At 39.7% G+C, this 25,958-nt stretch overlaps 1 protein-coding gene across 1 annotated transcript; it reads left to right on the top strand.

Annotated features, from left to right (window-relative positions):
- Window positions 1–381: 381 nt before the first annotated feature.
- On the top strand, window positions 382–25,106 carry RNF125 (ring finger protein 125). The gene is made up of 6 exons (XM_007953455.1): window positions 382–545; window positions 13,666–13,819; window positions 16,771–16,859; window positions 19,500–19,590; window positions 22,627–22,734; window positions 25,020–25,106. The coding sequence occupies exons 1-6, from the start codon at window positions 382–384 to the stop codon at window positions 25,104–25,106; spliced, it is 693 nt and encodes a 230-aa protein (XP_007951646.1).
- Window positions 25,107–25,958: the final 852 nt, after the last annotated feature.

A 25,958-nucleotide genomic window follows, 5' to 3' on the forward strand; every position in this document is an offset into this window, starting at 1 on the left:
GGAGATTGTGGGGACCTGCGTGATAGCCTGGAAGGTGTACTATAGGCCTAGGTCCTCTTCTCAGCAGCTGAGTTTCAAGTTTCATACCTCCCAGAAACTTGTACAGCGCTGCTACTGCCGCCTCCGCCTCTGCACCTTAACCCCCACAGCTCACGAAAAGAAAATTTGAGGTGCGCTGGCGCGTGCTCTGACTGCCCCAGACTCAGGTTGCGCGCAGAGGCGGACGGAGGCTGCTTCTAGGCTACGCCATCTGCGGATCTGCGGGCGTTGGGAGGCGGTGACCACAGCTGGGCTGGGACTTCCTTCCTCCACCACAGAATAAGAAAACAACCCGGTGCAGGCACTGAGCTCTTGTCAGCTGTCTAGGCAAGTGGCGCCGCAATGGGCTCTGTGCTGAGCAGCGACAGCGGCAAATCTGCGCCCGCCTCAGCCATCCCGCCGGGCCTGGAGCGCAGGGGGAACCCCGAGCTGCCAGTCACGTCCTTCGACTGCTCTGTGTGCCTGGAGGTGTTACACCAGCCTGTGCGGACCCGCTGTGGCCACGTGTAAGTGCCAAGGTAGCTAGGTTTGCATACCTACCCGCTGGTGAGGGCGATGGCGGGGAGGGGGGCAGCATGGATATTGGGGGTGGGGGAGGCGGTTGACAGAAGCTTCCGTGAAGAGGAAACTGGTTTCCCTCTGCCAGAGGCAAATGTGACGGGAAGCAGCGTGGATCCATCTGGTGCGAGGCACAGGAAAATGCCCAGTCGGGAGGTGACACAGGATTCCGAGAGGGAAACACAGAAACTGTGGGGCCCTGCAGGCTTTTCCTGAAACCCAGGTGTGGAGCCTCAGAGATAGGCACTACAGCTGGGGTCCAACTGAGAGCTAGCGCTCGCCAGCTTAGAATGGTTAGTCTTGGTTGGAGAACCAGAGCCCGCCCAGACATCGAAAGGAAACGCGCACCCCACTACAAGCAATAGGACTCGCAAAGCACAGTTTTCCAGCCGAAGTGGGTTGAAAGGGATGGCCTTCCCTCTCCGTAGGGAACCCGGGCCCGTTTTGTTTTGTTTGCTCTGTGCACGTGTTCCAGAACGCCCACTGAGGCCCGTCTCTTGCGCAAACAAGACTGTGCAAATTGCCTTTCTACCCGCATCTCCGCCTTCCTTTCCCAACACAGACACCAGACCCCTTTGAGATCTTCAAGTCAAATTGGAACGCCCAAGTGACTTGCTGTAGTCTTTGAAGTTGAACAGAACCAGGCACGGTGGGGTTTGGTGCTTGAATATATTAGCACGAAGTCAGTCCGTGAAGCCGCTTAAAACTCAAAGATAAAATGAAAAGATCACAGACTACCGTCTTTATGCACATTTCGCCAAATCAATAGAGAATATAGATTAAAATAATTTAAATTAGCTCAAAGGTGAGATAATTTCTAAGAAGAGTTTGAAAACAAAGCCCCTCTACAAAACTGTTACGTTCTTAATGTGTGTTTGAGTCGTGAATAGCGGGAATTGGATCTGTGAATTTGTGTTCTCTGTTTACTTAAAAGATTTTTTTTTTCCAGTGGGTGGATGGGTGTGGGTGTGGCTGAGTCTGTGAGTGTGGGGGTGGGGGGAGCAAGGTAGCCGATAGAGCAAGAGCGGAAGCCTACTTAATGTCTCCTTGGATGTGGATTTGCAATGTAGTCTGATGAAGCACCAAAGCGATACCTCGGTGGTTTAACAAGAAAAAGACGGAGAGGACCATATTCTACAAGGAACTGCACAACATGTTTTTAAAAGGACCTCAGTGGTTCTTGACACTTGCAGCGTTGTAACCAAGAAAACCAGTTTTTCTGAAGAACCCTCAGTGAACCTGGGAGAAAAATACCGCAACCCATGCAGTGTTTATTAGAGAGAGCCCTGGACATTGTTTTCTGACTGTATTTTCCGGGCCTGTCGTTTCAGCTTTGTATTTTAATTTAGTGCTAATCTACTTCATTTGTGATTACTCCTGTGGTTACTCAGCTGTCCAAATATAGCTCCTTGACATAATATCCAAGGGTCAGTATGGAAGTCAACATGCTGTTTTTTAACGGGATAAAATATTTTGATTAGTTCAGGACAATACTAACTACATTTAAATTTTATCTGTATTAGCATTAACATTTGAAAAGTGTGCCAAGGATGCACCGTGGGCATCACGTCTTGAAGATTCCTTTTTAAGAACTGGGATGGGCAGCTTGTTTAGGGTAATGATCTAACTGGAGGTTGTTTTCCAGAGTTTGGATTTTGAACTTATTGTTTGCAGTGTTTTTGCTTCTGCTAAAGGACACCATAAATTTGCCAAATGTTAAATCTTTTGTTTAATCCTTGTCTTTGTTAGTGACTAGGAAACCAGCAACTGCAAAAATAGTCATAAAGTAGCATTACAAATTGCCTTCCCTCACTTTACTGTTCTTTGTTTTGACAAATCTATGTCCATTGTTCTGGCTGTGGGCAGAATTTCCATATTCCTCCTTTTGGCAAACTCACTTGGGCCCCTTCCACTTTGTAAATGTTAACCAGAGTCCCTTCAGCAGTGGAGAGACTGTGAGTGCCGTTAACACCATTTGTACTTTATAAATGAATTATTTTATTTCATTGATCTTAAACTGGAAAGTGAAGATATGCAAATAATACCTCTATATTTTATGATCCTATATTGAAGCTGGGAGCTCTGGTAGCATAGTGCCTAAGGCATTTAACTGCTAACCAGAAGGCTGGCGGTTCAAACCCATCAGCCACTCCTGGGAAGGAAGGTTGGGCAATCTACTTCCGTAGTGATACCGCCTCGGAAACCCAAGGAGGGGTCGTTATGAGTCAGGTCCGACTCAATGGCACACAACAACAACATATTGAAGCTAAATTTCCCGACCTGCTGCAATAGGTTGTTTATGCTAATTACATTTATAAAACTATTTCAAGTCAAGCAAGTACAAAAATGATGACAACAATACCTTGAATGCAGATGTATGCACTAGTACTACTCACTGCCGTGGAGTCAGATCCGAGGTATCACTACGGAAGTAGATTGCCCATCATCCTTCCTTCCGAGAAGTGGCTGGTGGGTTTGGACCACCAGCCTTCTGGTTAGCAGTCAAATGCCTTAGGAACTACACCACCAGAGCTCCCCATTAGCCATTGTTGTTGTTGTTGTTGTTATGTGCCCTCGAGTCAAACCCGACTCATAGCGAGCCCTCCTGGGGTTTCCGAGGCAGTATCACTAAGGAAGTAGGATTGCCCAACTTTCCTTGCGAGGAGTGGCTGGTGGGTTTGAACCACCAGCCTTCTGGTTAGCAGTCAAGTGCTTTAGCCACTATGCTACCAGAGCTCCCATTGCCTTTGAGTCAGATCCAAATCAATAGTGACCCCTCCTTGAGTTTCTGAGGCAGTATCACTATGGAAGTAGATTGCCCAATCTTCCTTCTGAGGAGTGGCTGGTGGGTTTGAACCGCAGCCTTCTGGTCCAGTAGAAACACAACAACAATGCAACACACTGCTGTGGAGTCGGATCCGACACAGAGCGACCCCTCGTTGGGTTTCTGAGGCAGTATTACTATGGAAGTAGATCGCCCAACCTTCCTTCTGTGGAGTGGCTGGTGAGTTTGACAGGCCAGCCTTCCGGTTAGCAGTCAAATGCCTTAGGCACTACGCTGAGTGGGCTTAAAAGAGGGAGAGCTTCATTTGAAATTCAGTTCTGCCACTAATCAGCTGTGTGACCACCAAATTGCTTAATCTGTTCGAATCTCAATTTCCTCATTTGTAAAATGGGGTATTAAAATTTTTATGAGTATTTGAAATGTAAAATTAGCCCATAATGAAGGTTTGGAGCATAGTAGTTTCTATTACTTTCAAAGACATTTCCATAAGCAAAAAACTCATGAATTAAATATTATTTATTATCCTTGATTTTCTTTTGGAAGATAATTGGGCCACAAAGGGTAGATACATGACATTTCCAAGATTATGCAGCTAGGCTCAGATAGCCTTACTTTGTTTCTGTTGTTAGCAGCCACAGAGTTGGCCCCGACCTCATGGTGACCCCACGCACCACCAATGGGATCGGATCCTTGTGATCCATAGGCTTTCACTGGCTGATTCTTTTTGGAAGTAGATAGCCAGGTCTTTCTGTCTCAGTCTGGAGGCCCTGTGGAAACTTGTTCAGCAGCACGGCAACACCCAAGCCTCCACTGAGAGTGGGTGGTAGCTGCACTTAAGATCCGTTGGCCAGGTTGGCCAGCTGGGGATGGAACCCAGGCCTTCTCGTGGAAGCAGAGAATTTGGCTGGACCACCAGTGCCCCCTATCTTATTTTTCCCTTGGTTCTTTTTCCTTTGGTGAACTTCAATTAATTTTTTGTAGTTTTGTTTTAATGTTTTATCATTTAAAATTAACTGACCATATTTTTGTCTCAGCTGTAAAAATGGATTTGGGAAAAGGCTTCCTCTCCCTGCCTTGTATTATCAGTGAGCCTGGAAAAGGGAGACTAGATAAATTTCATCTATATGGATGGAACTGAAAGAGAATATGAAATACATTTGAACCACTCAGAAGTTTGGTGTCTGATTGAGTGTGGTAGCTACAGAGGGGAAAGAAGTCACATGACTCCCAGCTTACAAACCCTGGTGACAGAGATAAAGAGGAGCAGAGAGACTGGCTCAGGAGAAAGTTAATGAGCTCATGATGGAGCCTGTTGAATGTACAGTCACTGATAGGGAGATATCAAAATAAAATTATCTCAAAGGCATAGGGAGAGTGGGTTTGGGGAAGAGATCAAACCTGGAGATATGGGAGTTATCTACAAGGAGGGTTAGTGATGTAGTGCCTAAGGCATTTGACTGCTAACCAGAAGGCTGGCGGTTCAAAGCCACCAGCCACTCCTCGGAAGGAAGACTGGGCAACCTACTTCCGTAGTGATACTGCTTCAGAAACCCAAGGAGGGGTCACTATACCTTGGACCTGACTGGATGGCAGTCAGTTTGGTTTGGTTTTGGAAGAGGTCTAAGGAGTGTCTGGGTAGTACAAATGGTTAAGAACTCAACTACTAGCTGAAAAGGAGCTCTGGTAGGGTAGTGCCTAAGGCACTTGACTGCTAACCAGAAGGCTAGTGGTTCAAACCCACCAGCCACTCCTTAGAAGGAAGGTTGGGCAATCTACTTCCGTAGTGATACAGCCTTGGAAACCAAGGAGGGGTAGCTATGAGTCTATGAGTCCGGTCCGACTCGACAGCACAAAGCAACAACAACGGTAGCTGAAAGGTTGGCGATTCAAACCTACACAAAGGTGCCTTGGAAGACAGGCCTGGTGATCTGCTTCTGAAAGATCATAGCCTTAAAAACCCTATGAAAGCAGTTCTGTTCTGCACCATGTGGGGTCACTATGAGTCGGAACTGATTCAACAGCAACTAATAACAAGAGGGCTAACTGAAACATATCATAAGGTAGGAAGAGCCTCATCTCCATTGAACTGAGTTGAATAAAATTCCTCTTACGTCACAGAATTTGCCTTTTTTCCTTTTTTTTTTTTTTTTTAAATGAAACTCTATTAAAGGTAGTTCTGAAATGCTTTCTCGTAAATGGAATATTCATTTGTGATTAAGTGTGATCAGTAAGGAACCCTCATGGTGCAGTGGTTGAGTGCTTGGCTGCTAACCAAAAGGTTGGTGGTTTATACACACCAGTTGCTCTACTGGAGAAAGATGTGGCAAGATATACAGTAAAGATATACAGTCTTGGCAATCCTATGGGGCAGTTCTGTTCTGTCCCATAGGGTTGCCATGAGTCGGAACTGATGCTGCAGCAACAGGCTTTTTTTTTTTTTTTGCTGACCAGTAAAGCCTGCACCAAATTGGTAATCCTCTGAGTAGACTCTGCAGGTTGTCCTGATGTTTAAAACTGACCTAAAAATGTATTTTCATTCTTATAGGAGATCTGCAACCAAAGACTTCTTTTTAAATGTAAGATTAAAGCTAGCTACTTTTATACCAAATGAGTTTTTAAGGGTTATTAAAATGTGCTTATCAAAAACAAAAAATAGATCATTATCAGGTTTTACCAGAAGACCCTCAGAATTCTACAGAAGTCTGGTTGTCAGGCAACAATGCACATATCTATCTGTTGCTCAAACAGATAGTAGGACTTTACACAAATTTCTTTAAATTTCACTGTCATTTAGCTTCATCATTGTCAGTTTGGTTTGTTGTGATTGTTTGATTAGATCTACTAATGAACAGGGGGCTCTGGTAGCATAGTGCCTAAGGCACTTGACTGCTAACCAGAAGGCTGGTGGTTCAAACCCACCAGCCACTCCTCGGAAGGAAGATGGGGCAATATACTTCTGTAGTGATACTGCCTCGGAAACTCGAGGAGGGGTCACTATGAGTCGGGTCTGACTCGACGGCACATAACAACAACAACATTAATGAACAGAGTGCATTCGTTTACTGATTGAGCAAACATTTCCAACTCAGATTCCCTGTTTTCCTCCACTACTTTGTTGAGCTCTTCATTGTAAGGGTGTTATTGCTGCTAATTGCTTACTTATATACCCTGGCCTGCCAGAAGAATGAACCAATCTGTCTTGCAGGAAGTATAGCAGCATATACCTTATAAGACAAGATGCCAGGACTTTGTCCACGTACTTTAGATATGTTATCTGGAGAAGGACAGCATGCTGCTAAAATAGAGTCATTGGGAAAGAACAGCCTCAGTGAGATGGAGTGATTGACGCAGTGGCTACAAGAATGGGCTGAAAGAATGGGCTGACACATAGCGGCGATTCTCGGTTGGCAGAGGAACAGGTGGTGTTTTGTTGTACAGAGGGTCCTGGGAGTTGGAACTGATGGTACCTACCAACAGTAACAATAATCACTTACTTTCCCAAAACCAAACCCACTGCCATCAGGTCAATTCTGACTCATAATTGTTGTCTCATTGCAACCATTATAAGACAGAGAAACTATCAGACAGGAAACCATAAGGTTTCCAAGGCTCTAAATCTTTACAAAAATGGACTGCCTTATTTTTACCCTGTGGAGCAGCTGGTGGGTTCAAACCACTGACTTTTTGGTTAGCTGCCAAATGCCTTAACCACACCACCAGAGCCCCTTTTTTCACTTGCTTTAAACCAAAACCAAACCCACTGCCGTTGATTTGATTCTGACCCATTGGGTTTCCGAGGCAGTAAATTTCCATGGAAGTAGATTGCCCAATCTTGCTTCCGTGGAGTGGCTAGTGGGTTTGAACCACTAACCTTCTGGTTAGCAGTCAGATGCCTTAGTCACTGTGCTACCAGAGCGCCTTTCACTTACTACAGGTGTGAATAAAATAACAAATGTGATTGGGTGATTAAGTTTTCAAGTTCTTAAGAGTCATTGACTGACTTCTAGTCATTAGAACTGCAGACTTAAAGAGGGTCAGACAGGTGAGGTAAATGAGTGTGAAGAGGACAAGTACCCCACAGGAAGGGGCAGCCACAGCCAGCACCAACCTGTGTGGACACCCTGAAATGAATGTACAGAGGTGGAGGTTGTTAGTTGCCGTGTAGTCGACTCAAACTGAAGGCAACCCCAACTATGCAGAGTAGAACTGTCCCATAGCATTCTCAGTTCTGAGCTCTTTTGGAAGCGGATCACCAGGCTTGTCTTCTGAAGTGTCTCTGGATGGGTTTGAACTACCAACCTTTCAGTTAGTAGTCTAGAGTTAGCCATCTGTGCCACTCAGGGACTCAGAGTTGGAGGAAAGTGTAGGTTTTGAAGAGAAGCTACCAATTGGGTTTTGTGTGTGAAATCTGACTTAAAAACAATCCAACTCATTGAGAATTTTTGAAAGCATTGAACCAGCCTAAAAAATAATGCAACTGACTTTCATTCTTATCTTTCTTTTCTAACTTATCTATCTTTCACCTAAATTCTCTTCCTGACTGCACCTTTTATGATTTATTGTTCTCAGTCATCTTGTAGGGGCACATAAACAGGGAAATAGGAATTACTTATCTTAGGTTTGTGTCCATTTCCATTCTATTCCTTGGTTCCTTCCAGCCAGAAAGAATCCAAAAACTCACTGCCACTGAGTTGATTTCAACTCATAGTGACTAAATAGGACAGGGGAGAACTGCCCCATAGGGTTTCCAAGGCAGTGAATCTTTTACAGAGGCAGACTGCAACATTTTTCTCCCATGGAACAGCTGGTGGGTTCAAACTTCCAAACTTTTTCAGTTAGCAAAGACACCACAGTCTTATTTTTTAATGGAACTTTAGGCCCTGCACAGAATATTCTCCTTTGGGCAATTCTGAGACAGGTAGGGAATCAGGCTCGCCAGGTCAAACAGGCCTCTGACTCAGTACCCTTGAAATTTAAGTCTACATGCAGATCATCACATGATTCTGGCCACTGGCATCAGAGAACTGAAGAGTTAGCAAGGCAGGGATTTTGGTGAGATAAAGAGACCTATGAAATGCTGATAAACCCATGGGTTGTTTTTTCTTTTCAAGTCTCTTATTAAGTACCCAGAGCATTTGCAGTAAAGGTCAACGTGACTGACAAAGTGGCCTTCCATCAGAGGCAGGCGAGAACAAGAATCTATCACTGGGACTGGAACTAGGGTCCAGAGACATCAAACATGCGTAACTTGAACCTCAGCACCCCAACCATTTCATGAATAAATATGATGCCTCTTTCCTGCCGAAGACCCTTTATAAACCTCATTGTTGTTGTTAGGTGCTCCTAAATTACGTAAACAGATAATTCATGTCAAAATCAAAGTGCTATATTAGAAATATTATTAGAAGACACATTAGAGATGTTAATTGTGAGTTGAGCATTTGGACCATTTCTAATACCCTTCCAGGAGCTCTGGTGGCTTAGCGCCTAAGGCATTTGACTGCTAACCAGAAGGCTGGCGGTTCAAACCCACCAGTCACTCCTTGGAAGGAAGGTTGGGCAATCTACTTCCGTAGTGATACTACCTTGTAAACCCAAGGAGGGGTCACTATGAGTCGGATTGGACTCAATGGCAGTGCATTGCATTGTTGCGTTAATACCCTTCCAGACTACACTTTGAAAATCAGTTCTTAGGGACTCAGGGAAATGCAAGTACAGATGAGCTTAGAACTTACAATCAGCAGAGGCATCCCGTTGTCCTTGACTCTGACTCTATAATGACCTAGAATTGCCCCATAGGGTTTCCAAAGCTGTAAATCTTTACAGAAGGGGACTTCCTCAATTTTCTCCCACAGAGTGGTGGTGGGCTCAAATTGCTGACCTTTCAGTTAACAGCTGAGCACTTAATTAACCACTGTGTCACCAGTGCTCCTTAGCGAAGGCATAAACCAAAAAAAAAAACAAAAAACAAAAAAAAACTCACTGCCCTTGAGACAGATCCAACTCATAACAACACCTTTTTGGGTTTCTAAGGTGGTATCTCTACAGAAATAGATTGCCCAGTCTTCCTTCCGAGGCCCTACACCACCAGAGCTCCTTAGCTAAGGCATGTTGTTGTTGTTACGTGCCGTGGAGTCTGACCTGACTCATAGCGGCCCCTGCTTGGGTTTCCAAGGCAGTATCATTACGGAAGTAGATTGCCCAACCTTCCTTCCGAGGAGTGCTGGTGGGTTTAAACCACCAGCCTTCTGGTTAGCAGTTAAGTGCCTTAGGCACTATGCTACCAGACCTCCTTAGCTAAGGCACAGAGAAGTAAAATATACCAGAGGACTTAGGTCTCTTGATTCTTAAGTGTTGCTCTTTTCAACTAGAGGCAGTAGTAGTGGTGGAAGGAAAGGTTATTGAACATTGGGTCAGAAAATTCCAGCTTAAATACAACCAAGTTCAGATAATTTCTGTACATATATGTGACCTTTGGAGAAGTAACTTAACCACTATGTACCTCAGTTTCTTCATCTATAAATGGGACTAATGATCTTTCATAGGAGGTTTCTTAAATAAATTATGGTATATGGAAGTGTAAATCCTTTTGTAAAAACCAGTGTATGACATTTGAAATTATATCAGAGTAGAAAGTTACAAAACAACAAATAACTAGCATTCTTCCTTTGCAATTAGAGAAACTGGCTAGTTTAAGCAAAAAGGGACTATGTAGGAAATAAATAGAAAATCTCACAGAATCAAAGAAAAAGGGTAAGAACTGAAGTATATCTGGGGTTCTAAATAAAGAGAAGCATAGTCCTGTCAAGTTGCTGCTAAATCAGTATGCCACTCCGTTTAGGATCAACTTCAGGGCAAGGGTCTGCTTGGCCTAGCCTACATAAAGTGTTCATGCCTTCAGCCAAGGGATGGTGGACACCTTATTGAGGTCCCACAAAGGCTTGCATCTCATGTGAGAGGTAGTTCCTACAGAACAAAATCAGGATGCAATTTCAAGACCAAGGGGGAATATACGCTGGATAGGCATAAACATCAAGTAGATGCCTCAAGTACTATACAAACATAAGCATCCTCTGGGTGCTTATAAAAATTTTATAACATGCAGAAGAGAGTACTTTTTAGATTATGGCTAATGTGATCAGGAGTTAAAGGAAAAAAAATAACACGAACAGTTTGGAAAATAGCTATGCTTGCTTGTTATTAAACTTTAACATCAGAAAGCATTTAAGCACTACTCCAATGCCAATCAACAACGGTATGGTAAATAATAGTTTTGTGTTCACACAACAGACTTTATAAAATGAGAATGAACAGTCTCAACTACACATAACCATATGGATGAATCTCATGATCAGTATTGAGCTAAAGAAGGCAGACACAAAAACACATACCATATGACTCCATTTATATGAAGTATTAAAATAGACAAACCTAAAACCCGCCAGCCACTCCTCCGGAGGAAGGTTGGGCAGTCTACTTCTGTAGTGATACTGCCTCGGAAACCCAAGGAGGGGTAGCTATGAGGCAGGTCGGACTCCACAGCACATAACAACAAAATCTATACTATTAGGAGCTCTGGTAGCATAGAGCCTGAGGCATTTGTCTGCTAACCAGAAGGCTGACGTTTCAAACTCCCTAACCACTCCTCGGAAGGAGGGTTGGGTGATCTATTTCCATAGTAATACCGCCTCGGAAACGCAAGGAGAGGTCACTATGAGTCAGATCCGACTCGGCAAAAGTGAGTTTGGAGGATCTGTACTATTAGAAGTCAGAAATCTAACCCTGGAAGGATTAGAATTGTGATTGGAAGGGAAAAGAAGGGGAGATTCTGGGGACTGGCCTGTTTTTTTTTAATTTTATGGGTGTTGGTTACTGTTCAGTTGTCAAAATTCATTGAAATGTATACACATGGTATATAAACTTTTAAGTATGTATGTTGTTAGGAGCTGTCAAGTCCAACTCACAGTGACCCCAGTGACAGTAGAACTGTCCCACAGGGCTTTCTTTCTTATAATCTTTACAGGAGCAGATTGCCAGGTCTTTCTCCCACAGGAACCTCTGGGTAGGTTCAAACCACCAGCCTTTTGATTAGCAGCCAAGCACTCAACTGTTTCGCCACAGGGCTCCTTTCAGTAGGTGTGTTAATTATATAGTGCTGCTATAACAGAAATATCACAAATGGATGGCTTCAACAAACAAATTTATTCTCTCACAGTTTAGGAGGCTGAAAGTCCAAATTCAGGGTACTAGCCCTAGGGACTAGTGGCTAAGACACTTGCCTGCTAACCAGACGTCTGGCGGTTCAAACCCATCAGCCACTCCTCGGGAGGAAGGTTGGGGGCAATCCTACTTCTGTAGTGATATCGCCTCGGAAACCCAAGGAAGGGTTGCTATGAGTTGGGGCCGACTCGATAGCACATAACAACAACAACAACAGCCCTAGGGACAGCGCTGTCAACTTTGGGGGAAATTCATTGCCTCCTTTCAGCATCTGTGGGCCCAGCATCCCTTGGAGATTTCTGTGTGTCTTGGCATCTATCTTCCCCTGGGTCTAGGAGGTTCCCAGTGCAGGGACCCTGGGTGGAAGGATGTACTCTGCTCTCAGCTCTTTCCTGGTGGTAGTCAGGTCCCTCATTCTCTGCTAGCTTCTCTCTCCTTTTGTTGTTGTTATGTGCCCTTGAGATGGACCCCTCCTTGGGTTTCCAAGGCATTATCACTATGGAAGTAGATTGCCCTGTCTTCCTTCCAAGGAGTGGCTGGTGGGTTTGACCTTCTGGTTAGCAGTCAAGTGCCTTAAGCACTACGCTACCAGAGCCCCTCTCTCTCCTTTTATCTCTTATAAAATAAATGGTGATGCAGGCCACACCTAGGGAAACCCTTATATCTATCAGGGCTATGGCATAAGTAAGGGTGTTGTATCTGGCACTAATTCCCTTAGAAATGATTGGCAGATCACAGCAAGGGGGTGATTATACTATTACATAACTGCCAAGCCACTGAGAATCATGGCCCTGTCAAATTGACCCACATTTTGGGAAAACACATCAATTCCATTACACTATGTATAAAAAAAATACTCACTGCCATTGACTTGATTCCGCTTCATAGCAATCCCCTTTGGGTTACTGAGGCAGTAGATCTTTATGGAAATAGATTGCCCAGTCTTCCTTCCGTGGAGTGGCTGGTGGGTTTGACCTTCTGGTTAGCAGTCAAATGGCTTAGGCACTATGCCACCAGAGCACCTATACTTACTGTCTAGGATCTCTGGTGACGTAGTGCCTAAGGCATTTGACTGCTAGCCAGAAAGCTGGTGGTTCAAACCCACCAGCCACTCCTCAGAAGGAAGATTGGGCAATCTACTTCTGTAGTGATACTGCCTCAGAGACCCAAGGAAGAGGTGTCCCTATGAGTCAGGACTGACTTGATGACAATGAGTTTGGTTTTGGTTTTGGTGTCCTTATCTTTCAAAAGCTGATATAAATTGGTGAAGATTTTCTGTGACTTGTGTTGATTTTGTTTAGATTTTATTATGATCATCTTTAAATAAACCAGAGAATAAGTTTGACTTGGAAGATATTCTTACCAATAGTAATTTTGGTTGGTTAATTTTCTGTATCTGAGGATGGCTTTAAAATTATTTTATAAAAAATTATAATGTCTGGTATTTTTACCTCCTCAAGCTGCTGCTGTTTTCTTATTGAACACAAAATATCCCATAGAACAAAGACCTATTTGCCAGAAAATCTTGAAGTAAAATAGAATTAAGGAAGAGGAAGCACACAATGGATGGCTTTTGGCACGTAGTTTTAAATCTGTTTATAAAGGAAAACACCAAACTCACTTCCATCAAATCGATTCCGACTCAGTGACTCCCATTGGGTTTCCAAGGCAGAAAATCTTTACGGAAGCAGACTGCCTCATCTTTCTTCCATGGATCGGCTGGTGGGTTTGAACCACCTACCTTTTGGTTAGCAGCCAAATGCCTTAAGCACTGTACCATTAAAGCTCCTAATCTGTTTACAAGAATGCTATTTTCTTTCTATTTTTACTTTTGGTTAATGAAATGCCTGCAGTGCATATGGTGAGAATGCATGATCCCCAAATAGTCATACTGGTAAGGTGAGATCATCTCTGGGAAATGTAGGTTCCAAGTGGGCCTTTAATTTGGTACTATACCTCATAGTGTACCAGATGTCATTAAAATACCGTTTACAGAAACACCTAGTGGTGGCTCCTTGTACCTTTTCAGGAAAGTGATGTACTCTTGGTTCTGTTTTGGGTAGGTTCTGCCGTTCCTGTATTGCCACCAGTCTAAAGAACAGTAAGTGGACCTGTCCTTATTGCAGAGCCTATCTTTCTTCAGAAGGAGTTCCAGCAACTGATGTAGCCAAGAGAATGAAGTCAGAGTACCGGAACTGTACAGAGTGCAACACACTGGTATGTGACCTTGCCTAGGCTTATGGTTACCAGGCCCCTGAAAAATTGTTATACAGCTCACCAGTTGATCTATGCTTTGACCTGATGTGATATTAACATCTTCAGATCATGTGAGGTCCTGGAGGCCATGGAAAAGATACTTTGATTTTTATCCTAAATATAATAGTATGCCATAGAAAGATAAGCTTTAGTGTGCACTGATGTACTTTGTATTTTTAAGATATTAGTCTAGCATCTGTGTAGAGAACAGTTTGGAAGGGGGTTAAGAGTAGAACTGGTGAAGCCAGTTAGGTGACTTATGGTGAGTCAGACAAGAAGTAGATTAGGGTGATAGCTTCAATGTGGAGTAAGAGGTTGCTTCGAGATCTATTTGGGAGGTAGAATTGTTGGGATTTTGGAATTGACTGGATGTGAGGGTGAGTGAGAGTGAAGGGTCAAAGATGCCTCCTGGGTTTCTGGCATGGGTAGGTAAGGATGCTAATATGGGAACAGATCTGGAGAGGAATCCCAAAACTTAAGTTCTGGATATGTTGAGTTTGAACTGCCAGAGGGATATGCTAAGAGAGTATTTAGATATACTGATCTGGAGACCAAAAGGATACTGAAAAGAGTGATACTAAGGATCTCCATTTCTTTAGAGAACGTTTCTTGGCCATTTTTGGCCGTTAATCTAAATTATAGTTCTGTTATACTTTATCTTAGCACCCTGTGCCTTTTCTTTTATATCACTTATTACCATTCATTATTATGTTTTTATGGTTTAATGTCAGTTATCTTCACAACATTGAAGTTCTATGAGGATAGGACTGTGTTTGTCTTTTTTTTTTAACTAGGAAAAAAATGATTGGCACACAGTAAGTACTCGATATATTTTTGAATACTCTATATAAGACTCAGTAATCTATTCATAACTACCTGACTACAGAATGTATGCACAGTCTTTGGAATCAGATACTCTAGGGTCAAAACAAATCCTCTCATTTCCCATTATTGTTTTGGGCAAGTTAGTAATCTAAATTTTTGTTTACTTTTTTGTAAAATGAGGAAAAAGATAGTATTCACATCACAATGTGTTTGTAAAGGTAAATAATACTATATAAGGCTTTTAGACAGTGTCTGCAACACAGCAAAAGGTCAAAATCAGTAGCTTTTTTATTCTTAATAAGAGATGACTGCTTTTTCTACTTGGATATTTTGTTATCATATAAAATTTATGTACAACATCAAACTCATCATGTTATTCTATCACCCAGTTTATCTTTTATCCCACCTTTGGTGTCTTTGTTAGAAACAGGAACATTTTATCAATTTCCTGAATGGAAATCCCCTTCTTTTTTTTAACTTCCATTTCTGATTAGTCAGAAGGACTTTGATTTTTTTCTTTATTTTTTGCTGCTCATACCTTCTGTAAGGAGCTCTGGTGGCACAGTGCCTAAGGCATTTGACTGCTAACCAGAAGGTGGGCAGTTCAAACCCACCAGCCACTCCTCCTCGGAAGGAAGACAGGCAATCTAATCTTGTAAAGATTTACCATCTCAGAAACCCAGTGGGGGTCGCTTTGAGTCAGAATTGACTTGATGGCAGTGGGCTTCCTTCTGTAGTCATTTTAGATCCTATCTCCTATTTTTCAGGCTTCAGACCAGATCCCGTACCATGAGAGGCTTGACCTTTGTATTCCAGCACCCTGTATCAGTCTCTTATCTACTTGTGTACACATCTTTTGCCTCTATTAGATTGTAAATACTTTTAGAGGAGATACAATGGCTTACTTTGCTTCTGCTATCTCTTACAGTGTTTTACGTAATTTATGTATAGAGTATACATTATGGATTTATCAATCATTTGTCAACATATAATCCCCAAATAGCTAATTTACATAAGGAGTACTTCTCTTTGTTGTTTAAGAAATACAAAGAGAAAGAAAGAAACTCAGTGGAAGTTGTGAAGAGATGAGATCATGCTAATGTACAAAGTTAGATGTTAAAGGTTGCAAAACACATCTGTTTTAAGACCGCTACCTACATCTTTTAGATGGGTTAAAGCAAGCATTTTTTTTTTTTAACATTTCAGCTTGTTTTTCCTTTTTGTCTTTTGTTAAACAATGATTTCCGTTTCTTTGATAGGTAGATTTCATATTTGAGGTTTAACTTTGGTACCTTGTGCAAAATGAAGCCGAGTGGAGCTGCCATCTTACCACAACTGAACAAAGCTTCCTTTAGCACAAGATCTTATCGACATTTCTAATGAAATATTTAGTAGAATGCATGTTTGCACAGGTCCCTCATGGTTAGGATCTCTGAATTTACACCAGGAGGAACAAGATCTCTATTCTGCACTGATGAAAATGGACTGCAAAAGCTGTCTTACGTTTTCTCTTATTGGGACTCTTAAGTATACTGTGTCCTGTTATACTTTATCTTAGCACCCTGTGCTTTTTCCTTTATATCACTTATTACCACCCGTAATTATGTCTTTATGGTTTAATGTCAGTTATCCTCACCAGATTTAAGTTCTATGAGGATAGGACTGTGTTTAAAACTTTACTCTCTTTTATCTCTGCTTTCCTTTCTATCCCTTCTTTCTTTTGTCTTCCTCTCTTTTTCCTATTCCCTTTCTCTTTCTCACTTCCTTATTTCCATTACCCATGTAGGTAATGGCATCCAAAAAATAAGTTTGAATGTATTTTTCTACTTTTAAAAATATATGCTCTTTAGAAGAACAAAGTTCAAGAACTTAACATTTGGGTCTTCTGAGTATTGGGCAAATTTGAAAATGGTATTATTCTTGGTAATACCTCACCTTTAAGTACTGTTGTCATGAATGCATCCTTTTAATCAACTAACCCCACAGTGTGATGTGATTTGAAATAGTGAAAGTAACAGAGCTGCACTGCGAGACTTCACTCAGCCCCTTTTCAACAGTGAGTTTATTTTGAATTTGCTTTTATACAGGTTTGCCTCAGCAAAATGAGGGCACACATAAGGACTTGTCAGAAATATATAGATAAGTATGGACCACTACAAGAACTTGGGGAGACAAGGTTTGTTTCAATATAATACAATTTAATCCTAACTTTGATATCTCTGTAAGGAATTTAATTAGGTATAAAGTTGAACATTTTTATTATGAAAATATGTATGTAGTTATGTTTAGGCTTTAACCATAATGCCTGTTAATAATAATCATTGTCAAGGAATTTTATTCTACTTTAAAAACTTTGTGTGGAGGGAACCGACAAAACACTGGAGAGATTGGAGCAACTTCCTCAGACAAGTTTGTGTTAAGGAGGATCCAAAAATAGAATGCAGAACTGTTCCATTTCTGCTAGACTCTGACTTTTGGACTCTTGAAGTAGATTACAGTTAAGGAGTAATTCATATTTACTCTTCCATCATCATCACTTAGTTCCCCAGCTTATTCCCTCTCATCTTATTGGTAGGAAGTGGCATCTCAGTGTATATTTTAACAAGGAAAGAACAAGCTTAGAACAGAGTCCTGAATCCTATTCTTTTCTGGTAGGAAATCATATGTCGGAGGCTGGGTAAGGGATGAAGGTTGTTAGTAGGTAAATGGAGGATATTGATCATTAACTATTATTTTCTTTAAAGAAAAAGAGAAAAAATAATCTGAGTCCTTACTATCCTTATCATAAGGGTAATTTATCTGTATCAGTATAATTATAAAGTTTATATTCTGCACCCACTAAAGAAATGATTTATGTTCTGTGTAGGCTAATAGCTTTGAAACCATTAAATCTGCTTATAAACCCAGTAGTAGTACTCAGTATTAGTGAAATTTCTTTCTCTTTTCTGAAGAAAGATGTTAGCTGTTATATTTTAAGAAAATATACTAAAAATATAGTGTAAAATTTCTAACCTAAAAATCTAAATGATCATCCCATTCCTTTTTATATACTAAAATTTTGATGTCTATGGTATTTATAAAACTAGCTCAGACTTTTAGGTATATAGACATTGTTTTGAGATTATACCTGCTGTTCATTATAGGATTAGTTTCATATATGATGTTATAAAATTTAGGAGAAGATTTTAGTTACAAGCAGAGTGTGGATTCTGTTAGATTGGCCACAAGGACCAGTAAGAAGGAAAGATAACAAATGGATTGATAAAGGATGACAGTATTAAGTATGTGGGTTTGCTTGTAAATTTCATAGTTCTATGAAAACTTAAAAATACAAGGAAGCTAATTTAAATCTTAATTTATTCTGCTGCTTGGAATATAACGTTGTTGTTGTTGTTATGTGCCGTTGAGTAGGACCCGACTCATAGCAACTGCTCCTTGGGTTTCCGAGGCAATATCACTACGGAAGTAATATAATAAGAATGAAAATAACAAAACAGAATAGGTTGTTGATTAATCAATCTTAAAGACAGACTAATATTTGCATTTTTATTAAATCTTTCCTTTATTGAAGGGTTTACCCCATCATTCAAAATTTTTTAATTCTTATTCAGGGACCTCGTTCGGAGTACAAGTCTTGGGGAGCATGAAGTTATATCTGTAAGAGAAAGTAAACAAAACATTTCAAAATTCCATATTGTTCCTAGGAATTTAAAGCAACACTGTCCATTAAATATGTAATGTGGGTCACATAGGTAATTTAAAATATTCTAATAGCCACATTAAAAAAAACAGTTTAAATTAATTTTATTTAACTTAGTATAGTCAAAATGTTACCATATCATCAGTTTAAAAATGATTGAGATATTTTTATGTTCTTTTTTTCATATTGCTGTTGTTATGTGCCATTGTGCCATTGAGTCATTTTCATATTAAGCTTTTAGAATTCATTACGCATTTTCCCCTTCCAGCACATCACAATTTGGGCTAACCACATTTCATGTGCACAGACACATATGGCTAATGGCTATGTATTAGACAGTACAGATATAAGAGATAAAGGCTTCTACATGCATGTAAGGATTTACCAAGATAGCTGTTGGTTAGTTGTGAGCCTGAAATTAATCATTCTTATTTTCATTCTTCCCTGGATACTAACAATGTGAACCTAAATATTTAGATATATATGCTAGTGGAGTTAGAGAACAGATAAAACCTAATTCAGATGTCACCTGAATCAAGAAAGGGAAAACAAAAACAAACTCAGAGATAGCTGGCCTGGTATGATCCTCAGTTTCTCAGTTAATTGTTGGTCTCTCCAAAGAAAATAAAAAGCTCCATGTGCTTTGACTGTACTTGAACTGTTTCTCTGCTCTGCCCCTGTGAAGGACAATGAAAACACATCGCCATTGAGTCAAATCTGACTCATTGCAACCCTACAGGACAGTGTAGAACTGCTCCGTAGATTCCCCAAGGCTATAATCTTTAGAGGCTAACTACCACATCTTTCTCCCAGGAGCGGCTAGTGGGTTTGAACTACCAACATTTCAGTTAGCAGCAAAGTGCTTAACCACCGTGCCATCAGGGCTTCTTCTATGAAGAAGAATTCTCCTATGAAGGAGAATTTACAGTTCTCATGAGAAAAATAATCTAGGCACCAAAACCATTAATGGGATAGGAAAGATAATATCAAATCTAAGGAAGAACTAGGACTAGAAAGAAAGTAGATTCATCTACATAGTATTCTTTACCTCTAGTTAAATGATTACTATCTAATTGCCGGTAACTTTCATTACATTTTATTCTATGTTATTTCCAGATGTGTGTGTCCATTTTGTGAGAGAGAATTGGATGAAGACAGCTTGCTGGATCATTGTATTACTCATCACAGATCAGAAAGGAGACCTGTGGTAAGAATTTTTGTTACTATACATTTTAGCATAGTGGCTAAGACACTTGCCTGCTAACCAGACGGCTGGCGGTTCAAACCCACCAGCCACTCCTCGGAAGGAAGGTTGGGCAATCCTACTTCCGTAGTGATACTGCCTCGGAAACCCAAGGAGGGGTCGCTATAAGTCGGGTTTGACTCGACGGCACATAACAACAACAACAACAAATTCAGAAAATATTAGAAAATCTATTTTTTAAACTGTATATGTTGTTGTTGTTGTTATGTGCCGTAGAGTCAGACCTGACTCTTGGGTTTCCGAGGCAATATCACTACGTAAGTAGATTGCCCTACCTTCCTTCCAAGGAATGGCTGATGGGTTTGAACAGCCAGCCTTCTGGTTAGCAGTCAAGTGCCTTAGGGACTATGCTACCAGAGCTCCTAAACTATATATAGATGTATTATAATAAAAGATAATTTATGTCAAGGCTATTAATAAAATGTGACAATACTGAGTTAAAACTCATAAAAATTATTGTGTAATCATTGTTTCACTTATGAAATTAAACAATATTATGTCTTAAAGAAATCAGTTTCTTGTTGTTGTTGTTATGTGCCATCAAGTCAGATCCGACTCATAGCGGCCCCTCCTTGGGTTTCCGAGGCAGTATCACTACGGAAGTTGATTGCCCAACCTTCCTTCTGAGAAATCAACTAAGAATACCCAAAATGCATAATTAAGAGCTAACTTTAATATATTAACTGTGGTCACATCCTAAGTTAAAAAAAAAAAAGTTTTAAGTAATGCAAATAGTGTCATCATAACAATACACTAGAAATGAAAAGTAGAAAGTCATTCACCTTCATTAATCAATCCATTGTTTTATTTTAGTATAGTCTTAATCTTTAGCCACGTCCTTGCATATTACATATAGACTGCTCATCATTTCCTAGATACATTGGTAGTTCTCTTTTTTATTTCCAACATGGCATTTTGGTTCTACTGTACAGTGTGGCTTTTATAATTTTAATTTTTGTATTGTTATGAAGTAAACCAGAATGTATACAACATCATTTACTTAGCCATTTTATACTTGGATAGTTGGATAAAAATCTCTAAATAGCACAATAACTCCACGAGTTAGGTGGTATCATCCCTATATCACAGAAGAGGAAACTTACATGCCTGTGGCCAATAGCTAGTAAGAGCTGGTGCTAGGACTTGAACCCCATGTTGTCTTACTTCAAATGCCATGCAACATAACTATCTTTCTAATCTCCATATTCCAAATGCCCAGCATATAGTAAGGGCCCATAAAGAGTGTTGGATGAACTCATCTCTATAACTAATGATGCTAAAATATTTCCCAGCCATAATTCTACATGCATTACTATAAGTAGTCTCTTCAAGGATTAAGTGCTATCTTGGAATATGCAATGTCACCAGTTAACTGAGATGACTAGAGCATTAAACCCAAACTCATTGCCATCAAGTCGATTCCAACTTTAAAGTACAGAGCCCCATAGGATTTTCCAAGGCTATAAATCTTTATGGAAGCAGACTGCCTCATCTTTCTTCTAGAGAGCAGCTGATGGGTTCAAACCACGAACCTCATGGTTAGCAGCCAAATGCTGAACCACTGTGCCATCAGAGCTCCTTGACTAGAACATTAGAAAATCATAAATAATTATAAAGCAATAATAATTAAAATGTAATTTTATTAAAAATAAGACAGAGTAACAAAATTCAAAAATAGACCCTTGTTTCTGGAAATTGAGCACAATGAAAATGGAACCCCCAGAAAACAATAAGAAAGAAAAGAATTACAAAAATCCCATTTAAGTTTAAAGTAAGAAAAATATTATCATATAAGCTGGTGAACTGGACACTGTTATAATATGAAAAGAACATTGGATTGCCCATTAAGAGACCTGGATTCTAAATCTGCTACTAATAGCTGTGTAAATTTAACTAACAATTTCCTTCTCTGAAATTGAGCTCATGTTAATAATTAATCTGCTGGATTTTTTTTAGAGGATTAAATGAAAATATTGTCTAGTTGAATGCTTAACACATACTTGGCACTCAGTAATGACCTTACATCTTGAGTTTTTTAAAATACAGAAACACAAAGAGAAAGAATTTTAAAAAACAACAAACCTAGGTTAAAATGTTATAAAAGTAGTATTTATTAGAAAGAATGGGCCATTTGTATTAGCCATTAAGAAAGTGTAAATTAAAACCATGATGAACAACTACTATCAGAGTGGCCTAAAAAGTAAAGGAAAAAATTGATAGTACCAAATGTTGACAAGGATGAGGAAAATCTGGATCTTTCACATATTGCCACTGGGATGTAAAATGGTACAGCTGCTCCGGAAAATAGTTCAGTTGTTTCTTAAAATTATCATGTAGCCCAGGACTCATACCTTTAGGAATTTGTCCTAGAGAAATGAAAACTTACATTCAGCAAAGGTCTGTACACAAATGTTTACAGCAGGTTTATTTATAATAGCCAAAAATTGGAAATAATCTTAATGTTCTTTAAAGGGTGAATGGATAAAAAAAAACTGGTACATTCATACCATCAATAAAAAGGTACAAACTATCAATGCACACAATTTGAATGAGTGTCAAGGTCATTACTGAGTGAAAAAAAGCCAATCTCGAAAGGTTAAATACTATGTAATTCTATTTTATAACATTCTCAAAATGACAAAAGAAAAAAAAACAAATATACAGGTAGGCAGATAGGTAAGTAAATCATGGTACATCTACTAACTGTAATATTGTTCAAGTAATAAATTCTTAAGTATGAAGCAAATAGCTATACTTTCATATATATATATACTGGCAAGAAGTTCATGTGAAAAAATAAATGTAATTTATTTGTTTAATGTTCCTTTAATATTTATGCAATTTTAACACACACTGAGGCACGGCCAATGGATTCACCAAGTTAAAATTCACCTGTTGAATGGTTACTTACTTTTTAAAATTCAGACATTGTCATGGCTTCAAATTCTTTCTTGAGCTCTTGATCTTGTTTATTTCCAGTTCTGTCCACTTTGCCGATTAATACCCAATGAGAATGCAGGCAGCTTCAATGGCAGTTTAATAAGACATTTGCAAGTCAATCACACTTTGTTTTATGACGATTTCATAGTAAGTATATTATCTTATGTGTATATTATGTTTTCATGCTGTTTGTGTTGAATTTACCTTTTTAATTCAAGTGAATAAAATTTCTAGTTGAAAAAAATATATTCATTTAACTGAAGTGTTAAGTATTGATTAGGAAATCATAAAAATTCAGTGTTTGATGAATTTTATTATTAATATCAAAATAGTTATCTGCCCTGGATGGAATTATTTGCTTTGTTATCTAGATATTCAGCCATTCTATAACTAGCCAGATTTAGCTTTTAAATTATTGTTTAAATTTCTAATCTAACCTCTCCCTATATATATACATTTATGAAATAGAAAACTTATATAGCTGAGATGAAATCACATCAGTGATAAAATGACTAAGAGCATTTGTTCTGTGACCAGTTGCTTTTATAGTACAGTGAATGACTAATAACAGATATGACCTTAGGATAGTAGCACAGACGGACCTTGTCATTTTTTATTTAAATTTTATAAAACACAAAACTACTTTTTTTTTGAACCATTATAACTCAAACAAAATTAATTATGAAAAAATTTTAACCATTTACAAATGTAGATAGAGTAGTAGAATGAACCTCCATATACCCATCAGCTAACATCAAGAACTACAAACTCATGACCAAAACTGTTTAATAAACAATTTATTTTAAGGTAGAAGAAAATTAAATATAGTATGAATAATTTTATCTTTATGGCTATATTTCTCATTTTTAGAAATGATAAAGGCAAGGAAAAGTTCACATTACCTTTGTTCTGCTTCACCCTCATGTGAGATTAATACATTGCCCCTAAGCACCTTTCAGTTTGCGCCTTCATAAACCAAACAAAACAAACCTACAGCTGTAGAGTCGTTTCCACCTCATAGCGACCCCTCCTTGGGTTTCCGAGGCAGTATCACTATGGAAGTAGATTGCCCAACCTCCCTTCTGAGGAGTGGCTGGTTTGAACCACCAGCCTTCTGGTTAGCAGGCAAGTGCTCCTTTGTGCCTTCCTTGATACCTAAAAAGCAAAGGGGTATTGCCTATTGCTTTGGTCCTCTAGTGCTGTTCTATCAAAAGATACCACAAATGGGAAGCTTTAACAAACAGGGATATATTCTCTTACTGTTTAGGAGGATAGAAGTACAAGTTCAAAGTGCCAGCTCTAGAGGCTGGGGAAAGCCCCTCAACCTTGGGCTTTAGCTCTGCCTTCTGCTCCTGGCCCACTGGAGTTCCAACTTCCTTCAGGCAGCTGTTGACTGCTGAGGCTGACAAACCCAAGGTCCACAAGTAAAATGGCACAGTCCTAAAATGATCAAACCACATGGCAGGCCACTAGTTCAAGGCCATTAACAGTCCCAAGATCGGCAGACAACACAGAAGTCTGCTGAACAACCACTCAGCTACTTGCAGGATTCAAGCGTGCCAAAAGCTCAAGACCATTTCTGAAGCTTCTCCTTTTATACTAGAAGCAGACCACATTCCTAAGGCAGCTACTCAGCAGCTCTAGTAGATTCCACCATGGAGTTGATTACCAGTCTCATCATGGGGAATAACTACTTCCAGCTGCCCAGCCACTCAAGACCAGGCCCAGCCAAGCTGACACATAACCTTAACTACCACACCTATAAAGGGGGGAAAATATCACTAATGGCTGTGTTTATTATATTTTATTGCTAATTTCATATACATGAAATACTAAGGGCTAAATCTGAATTTGCATATGCTTTTGACTGTTTTCATTTTAGGCAATTTCAAGATAACATTTAATAATACTTATTATGTGTTTATGTGGCAAATAGCACTGACCAGATTTTGTAATGTTGATTAAAAACTACCAGTTAGATCAGATAAAACTTTAAATTCCAAACCAAGATTGTATTATTACACAATAAGTAGTTAATGGATAGTCAGTAAAATGAAATCAAAGGAGCCCTGCTGGCACAGTGGTTAAGTGCTTGGCTGCTTATTGAAAGGTCAGCAGTTCAAACCCACCAGCCACTGCATGGGAGAAGATATGGCAGTCTGCTTCTGTAAAGATTTACAGCCTTGGAAACCTATGAGCAGTTCTACTCTGCCCCATAGGGATACTATGAGTCTGAATGGACTTGATAGCTATGGGTTTGGTTTTTTAAAAATTAAATAGAAAATCCACTAAACCCCAAAAGAAAAGTGCAGAAGTTTGTAACAGACTTTTTAGTTTCCGGTAAAGTGAGGAATTGCCTTGACCCTTATCTTTCAGTTTTTGAAACATTACTGACTCTGATTTTATATTTACAATTATTTTCTTTATTATAGGATTTTAATATAATTGAGGAAGCTCTTATCCGAAGAGTCTTAGACCGGTCACTTCTTGAATATGTGAATCACTCAAATAGCACATAATTATATTAAAAGGAAGGAGAAAGAGACCACACAATTGCACCATTTGTTGAGATGCTGCTTGAATAATTGGAGGGAAATTGTCAATGTTTGATGGGCAAAAATGTACTAGACAATTATATGTTCATCCATGTTTATAATATTTAAAAACTGCATTCATTTTGATGGTTTAAGTCTATTTTATGTTCTTCAGTTTCTTTGACAATTAATGACAAAAGAAAGTCTCCAACCATTAATAATACAGAATAGAACACAGATCTGGGTACAGGCAGTTCCCAGGTGAATGTCTAGTTTACAGATAATGCCTACTTGACCTTTAATGTTATGGAAATTTGCCCTCACCAACCCTTAATGGCAGCAAATTTTTCATCACAAATACCTTCACTTGCTGCAAGTGCAGCTTTTAAATCACTGAAAAGGCTACAAAAACCAAACCAACTGCCATTAAGTCGATTCCAACTCATAGTGACCCCCATTGGGTTTCCAAGGTGGTAAATCTTTAAGGAAGTAGATTGCCTGGTCAAACCGCCAACCTTGTGGTTAGCAGTCAAATGCCTTAGGCACTGTGCCACCAGATCTCCTTTCTTGCACTAACCCCACCCCAGTGCCATCGAGCCGGACCCGACTCATAGCGACCCCTCCTTGGGTTTCCGATGCAGTATCACTATGGAAGTAGGTTGCCCAACCTTCCCTCCGAGGAGTGGCTAAATAAGAACCATATGTACCTGTTCCAATTTATCTACAAATTTGATTTAAAAATACACTTAGAAACAGATCATACCCTGGGAACTGCCTTTATATGGATCTTTATTTGCAAATTGGAAGGATGTAATGCTACATATTAATTTATTAATT

This window comes from Orycteropus afer, unplaced genomic scaffold, assembly GCF_000298275.1.
Source record: "Orycteropus afer afer isolate SDZICR_OR568_19922 unplaced genomic scaffold, OryAfe1.0 scaffold00394, whole genome shotgun sequence".
Lineage (NCBI taxonomy): Eukaryota > Metazoa > Chordata > Mammalia > Tubulidentata > Orycteropodidae > Orycteropus > Orycteropus afer.